The sequence below is a fragment of the Atta cephalotes genome (assembly GCF_000143395.1).
Source record: "Atta cephalotes unplaced genomic scaffold scaffold00013, whole genome shotgun sequence".
Taxonomy (NCBI): domain Eukaryota; kingdom Metazoa; phylum Arthropoda; class Insecta; order Hymenoptera; family Formicidae; genus Atta; species Atta cephalotes.
The window spans coordinates 5,687,088-5,694,001 of record NW_012130077.1 but is presented as its reverse complement, the minus strand read 5'-3'; the positions used below and the strand labels follow the sequence as shown (position 1 = coordinate 5,694,001).

At 28.8% G+C, this 6,914-nt stretch overlaps 1 protein-coding gene across 1 annotated transcript in view; it reads right to left on the bottom strand.

Moving 5' to 3' along the window:
- Positions 1-1,392: 1,392 nt before the first annotated feature.
- The window catches only part of LOC105617726 (acetylcholinesterase-like), a 10,209-nt gene continuing 4,687 nt past the window's right edge, over positions 1,393-6,914 (bottom strand). The window contains exons 2-5 of the mRNA XM_012199280.1: positions 6,075-6,238; positions 2,881-3,041; positions 1,607-1,716; positions 1,393-1,461 (exon numbers count right to left, since the gene is read on the bottom strand). Coding sequence (XP_012054670.1) covers positions 1,393-1,461; positions 1,607-1,716; positions 2,881-3,041; positions 6,075-6,238 — 504 coding nt within the window. The remainder of the gene's footprint in view (positions 1,462-1,606; positions 1,717-2,880; positions 3,042-6,074; positions 6,239-6,914) is intronic.

Here is a 6,914-nt window from a genome sequence, read left to right as displayed (position 1 = left end):
TAGTGTGTGTGTGTGTGTGTGTGTGTGTGTGTGTGTGTGTGTGTGTGTGTGTGTGTGTGTGTGTGTGTGTGTGTGTGTGTGTGTGTGTGTGTGTGTGATCAAAGATTTTTTAAAGAAAGTTTCGCAATTTTAACGCTAGCAATAAAAATCGCGATATGTTATTAATCATGCTCTTCCCAGCTTATTGAATTCAGAATTAACAACCGCGCCCTTTCATACTAGTTAATTTTCTTCAATATTCTTTATTTACTGTCGCGTTCGTTATTTACTATTCTCATTCTCTCTTTTATCTTTTGCTTCCTGCTCTGAAATTGATATTGCATATAAAACTTGATCGCGTGCTAGACAATCGACTACATTGCAAACTAATTGTAAGAGATCAAATTACATTACAAGATGTTGCACCGGTTGCAGCTGGCTTCTTATAATTAATAACGAAGAGATTGATCGCACCGCTGTTACAGCTTATCTCGTGCACCCGTTAAAATATATATTACTGAATTTATTGCCGTCCGCATTGAATCAAAGTTGAATCTCTATGTTTAACTTGATCCGTAAGGACTTGGCAAATCCCAAAATTATATCGCGCTAAATCGTCAATTGTATAATTCATCGAATGTATGTTTTGTACGAGATCGAGATAGGTCGCCATTTACCTTTCTCACATCTGTTAAACAATAACAAATAATTTATTTAATTATAGTTGTGAAATAGCTCGTATCCATATGAAATCTGTACCGTTCCTTTATTCAATTACATTAAATTTTTTCACAATTCTTGCAATTGCCATTTTCACGATTATTCAAATAACGACTCCTAAGCAATCGCTTAATTTAGATTATTACTAAGCATTCAATTAATTTAAACTATTATATTTGTAAAGCAGTGATTATTTTAAAAACGTTTGTAAGGTTGCAAAATAAATTCACGCAGGTTTGCCAGTAGCAATATCTCGCAAGGCGTATGTCAAATTATCAGAATTATTAAATAATCTTATTAAATAATCAGATCAGTAGAAATAGGATCGATCGAATTAAAAGAATCAACTCAAGAGAGCAAATTCCAGGAGATAACAAAAAACGAAAAAAGAAAAGAATCGGAGCCTAAGCCAGAACCGGATCGATCAAGTACGAAGATGGAAAATGCCCAACTACGAATCGTCAAAATTAGATCAACTCTTGTCAGAGTTGATCGCAGGGTTCCATCTCGGGCTTTTGTCGAGTATCTTTTGTCTTCAATCGCGGATCGCGACATATACCTAAGTCTACGGCTATCTCTCGAAACAACGAATGCATCACGCCAAGATGCGGAGCATTCTGATTATCATTCGCAAACGTCGCGCTGTGTTACTAGTGCCGGTGCCATAATGACACAATTAAAGACGGACTGTTGCTATACAACAATAGCATACGTCTTACGGCGACCTATCGATCTACGAATGTTGACGACCGCTAATGCGACCTTGAAGCGTAAACAACGCTTATTATACGACCTGTTTGTCGGACGGTAACGCCGATGGAACTTTTCTGCCCAGTCAGGTACCTGCCAGCTATGAAAAGGATTTATCGACATGGAGGTGAATCGCTTATATAAATCTATATACTACCAGCACCGGAAGTAAGATGATGGACGCAATTGTTGATGAACTATGCAGTTGGCTGACACCAGCAGAAACGCTCGACGCCATTGCACTTTTACATGCCTCGGGTGTGGGATCTGCAAAGAACATCCGCAAAATTAAGTAAATTAGTAAGTAAAGAGCACAGACTTTTTCTATTATTATAGTAGGTATGCTAACTTCCCACTTTTCCTATGTAAAAGTTGCCTGCGCGTAATGTATGTGCAGAATAAAACCATCACATACAGACAGGAGATGCCAACAGATGATAGTGATTCTGCGATTGGTTCAAAAGTATATAGAAAGCATGCGCAGTATGCAAACGTACTTATTCTATGTGATATATACGTTTTGGCAACAGTTAAAGAGACGAGTTAGCGGTCTAGTGTTATAACAGGATGCAATCACCGCTTACTGAGCGCTCAGTAAGTGATTGTAGTACTGAATGCACTCATAGAAATCTGCGGTAAAGGGTGAGCACTTTTCTCTCTCTCGCTCTCTCATGTTCTTAGCTAATTGTAAATACAATTTCACATACAACGAGTTTTTAGGAACGAATTTTTAGGACCAGTTGTTCCACCCTTTGGTAAATTTTACCTGTTGAATAAGTAGCAAGATTACCCAATCACCTACGTGGATTATCAGATTTATCTCATAGATTTATCTCATAAAATTTACCAAAAGGTGGAACAATCGGCTCTTAGTCAATGCTGTACCACTAACGAGATATTATTAATAATCGTTAACTTTAGGCAAATTTTTGTCCTCACAAAAAAGGGCTCAGAAATAATCGAAAAATACTGATATTGTCGACACTTGATATAAATATAAAATATGCAATTATTAACATAAATATTTAACTAATACTACATAATAAATCATTAAATTCATGATTTTTTTATTATAGGAGTAAAAATGCTTCATAAGTAAGTAGTATATTTGTAATGCTATATGTCACAAATTAAATTTCTTTTTTTCTACTATTATCAATTCTATCGATAATCAAATCCGGATGATAACATTAAAATCACTGTTTTAAATAAACATCAAGTATTATTGAGTTTTACATATACATATGAAACTAATAAATCATAAAATTAATACTATATTATCAATTCCTTTTAAATTTTAATGAACAGCTTGAACAAGGACGAATTCTTGTAAGAATATTAGTCTTTAATAGTATCTTGTCGTGACTGTACAATTTACACAGCGGGGATAAAAGGATTCTTTATTTTCATATGAGAAAATTTTTTACGTACCAGGAACACCTTTTAGGCGCGGCAGGAATTCGTTCCAAAATGCACAGGCTGTTGTGCGAGGACCTCTGCCAAAAGCATTCTTCTTTTCTGCATTCCAAATAAAATATTTTGGATGATTTCTAGTATAAGATGGCCACTCAGTTTCAGTTACTGTTGGCATCCTGAAAAATATATTAAAAAGTAGGGATGTAAATTAGTTATTGAATATCGGATATCCAGAAAAAATATGAAACCGGATATCTAATAGGGAAAATATCCGGCCGGATATTTTCCGAATATCCGATACAATTTCTCCATTTAAATGAAAATTATTTTCTTTATCTCTCCAACGTGAAAAGAAAAAGAGAGAAGATGAATCAAGATATTCAAGAAGTTTAGCGAAAAGAATAGAATTGAGCATTAATAACGCAAACTTTCACTATAAAATCTCAGTTCGATATATATATTTATATATATATATATATACATATATACATATTCGGTTATCCGGTCAGATATCGAATATTTCTCGAATATTTCTCTAGATTTCTCTATTCAGTACACACCTATTAAAAAATAAAAATAATTCCGTCTACTAGTCAATTAGGCGAATGTTTCAAGACAAGCATATAGCAATCTAATAATTAATCTTGTAAAAATTGCTAACAAACGTACGATCTCTGTATTTTTCTATGTATATTGATTTTTTAAATTTAAAGTTTTAAAAATTGAATCGACATGTTTTCACGCTATTTATTCAGTACTATTTTTTCAGTACTAATTTTTCATGCTCCATGTTGTAGTAAAAAAAGTAGGTTTCAAATATTGCATGGGAAGGTAATATGTTAGTCGTAAACAAAGCAAAAAATAAATCTTATATTTATAGAGAGCGATACGTCATAATAACTTTAAACTTTATTATCATCGAATTTATTTTGCAAAAGAAGAGAAAATTCTTCTTTTTTGCTATAACTTGATATATCTATAAATGAAGAGACATTTTATATAAAAGTTTAAATAATCTTATCATGAATGCAACAAAGCTATATAAAAGATACATTAATTCTACTTTACATTTAATTTTATGCATCAGAGAATATTGTAATATTTGATTGTAATATATGATTTCTTTAATCAATAAATGAGCATTTTTAATAAATTTGAATATTTTTTCCTATTATTTGATCAAAATATATACCAAATAAGACAGTGCTAGAATGTAAGACATAATGTTTGTGCCTAAAATATAATATGGGCTTTCTACCATATAAGCTATTACCTAAACTTTAAGGCTTGAGCTGTGAAAAACTGATCATCAATTACAGTCAATGTGAGAAGAATAATTAATCGACTATAATTGGTCTATTTTTTATTTTAAGATTTAAAGCTTGGAAAGAATAATGGCTTATTATAGAAAACCTGTAATAGTTAAGCTGTTTTGACAGATTATAAATTATTAAAAAATATTAATTATTAAAAAATATCGTTAAAAAATTTTAAAAATCGAATCCCTATACGTTTGTTATAATTCAATGAATTAAAATGTTTAAAATTATAAATGAAAATGTTTAAGATTATATTTATGGAAAAATTATTTTTGTGCTCAGTAACACTAACATTTTCGTATTGACAAATGGAAATTTAAGTTTGGATATGCAACGAGTTTCTGATGAACTTACTCCTTACCTGATAGTTATAATTTGAATTTAAATTAACTTTGTTTCATACATCGAATTCTCCTCTATATGTTGCATCCATGCTGCATCACTTATATTTATAATTTCATGTTACATTAGCGTGCACAATTTTTATTAAGTTTTGTTATCTTGACTATGTATTTAATATGTATAATAACTATAATAAACTAATTAAATATTTGTATATAAATAAAATTTACAATACAAATGAACGAAGAGAAATAATTTATTTATATGATGATGTAAGGTATATATTAATAATTTATTTATAAAATTATAAATACGAAACTAATCTTGAATATTAATGTTTATATGTAGGTGTGATATTGTAAAGTGAACTCGAGTAAGATAGCCATACGGAAAAGATGACCATATTCCATAATTTTTACGGAAATGGCTATAATATCCGAGTTTACCTCACAGTAGTAACATAATAGAAATAATTTCCTACTACTCTCTAATCAAACATATATAAAAGTTTAACTTATATATTATAAGAAAATACATTGAAAATTTTAATTAAATTAAATTACATTAAATTTTCTAAGATTCACAGTAAAAAAAATGTTAATACTTTTACTTTTTTTCTATTTTTTTTATTTCAAGAAATTGGTCATCCAAATAAAAACTGAGTTTATTTTATTTTTATTTTCTTTCTTTCGACAGGTTATACAACAATTTTATCGGATTGTAACGGAATATTACTTTACTAATGGAAGAGAAAATTAAATTATATTTTTATTTAAAGATTAGACTCTTTATATATAATAATAATAATAATATATATAATAATAATAATAATGTATTAAAAATTTATATATAATACTAACTTTATATATAATAATAATAATGTATTAAAAAATGCAATAATCAAAATCGGCAATAATTTATACCAAATCGATATTGAAATTTCTAACGTTAATATTGATAATGTTAAGTTATTTTTATATTTACATAATTTGTGGCTTTAATGCTTGTAAATTAGTTCACCAATGAAGCGACATAAGCAATATCCTTGACAAAATTAATCCTAACATTTTTTCCTATACATTCTTACAATATCCGTGATTCTGTTGGGAATATTACTACTATTATTGCTGCTGTATGTATAGTGAGTCACAGAAAGATTACAATACTTTTTTTTAATGGATTTTGGAATCTGTTCATTGAAGCGATTGGTTCTTCTTACGTATGAATCTAATCAGTTACGTTCAAAACCGCTCTACGAGCAAAGCTAAGTACCAAAATTTAAAAAAAGATGTCGTTTTCTCTATAACTTTTCTCTATAATCCATTATATACATATATTATGTAACTAGCAATATTATAATAATATTATTGTTATTATTACAATTACAGTAAATTTTTAATATATGATTTAATATATATAGAATAATTTCTTATAAATTTAATTAACATAATTTCTTTTATTTATTGTATGTAATACTATATTATTATTTATCAGAGATAATACATATCTGGCGTTGCATGATTAATACCTAATATTCGTAATACCTACCCCGTATATGCAAATCGCGAGAAGTAGTGAATCATTCTCAAAGAAAGATCTCGTTCATTGTCGGTATATTCCAATGATTTATTCAAGGGATGCCCAAAGACATATTCCACTTCGTCACCATGCATCACACCCATCCATTTGCCCCAAACATTCGTACTTGTCCTCTGCAATACAACATATGTTTCATTGTTATTTCGTCGATTTAACGTTATTACACATGTGTTCAAGATGATATACATTTATCACAGTTTTCCTATTTAATATTGAGATGTAAACATACATCAAACTATTGATTTTACGCAGAGAGAGAAAGAATTATTTTTCTAAAGTAATAAAAAATTTCTAGATATATAAGTTTGAAAATAATATTTTGTAGGATGCTCAAATTGTTTACTAAAATGACAAAATATTTTTCAACATTACTCAAATATTTTTCAATATTACTCAAATACTTCATCAACATCACTTTGAATTTCCTACATAATTATTTTGGTGAATCAATAAGATTATATTTAGATCTGTATTTATTTAAAGTTCGCGTTAAGTGCAGTTGGATTTTCCGTTGTATCACATCTAAACGCACGAACTTTAAGTAGTATGATTTGATATATAATTTTAAATATACTTATAATTCAAAAATTAAGTTTCGACATTTTGATATTAGAATTTTTGCCTCAAAATGGATTTCAGGAATCTACTTTTAAGCGTTACAGTCTTTACTGAATATCTTGTATATATATATATATATATATATATATATATATAATAATATATAATAATATATATAACTATTAGTAATAATAATAAATAAATAATAATACACTATTATAATACTAAGTA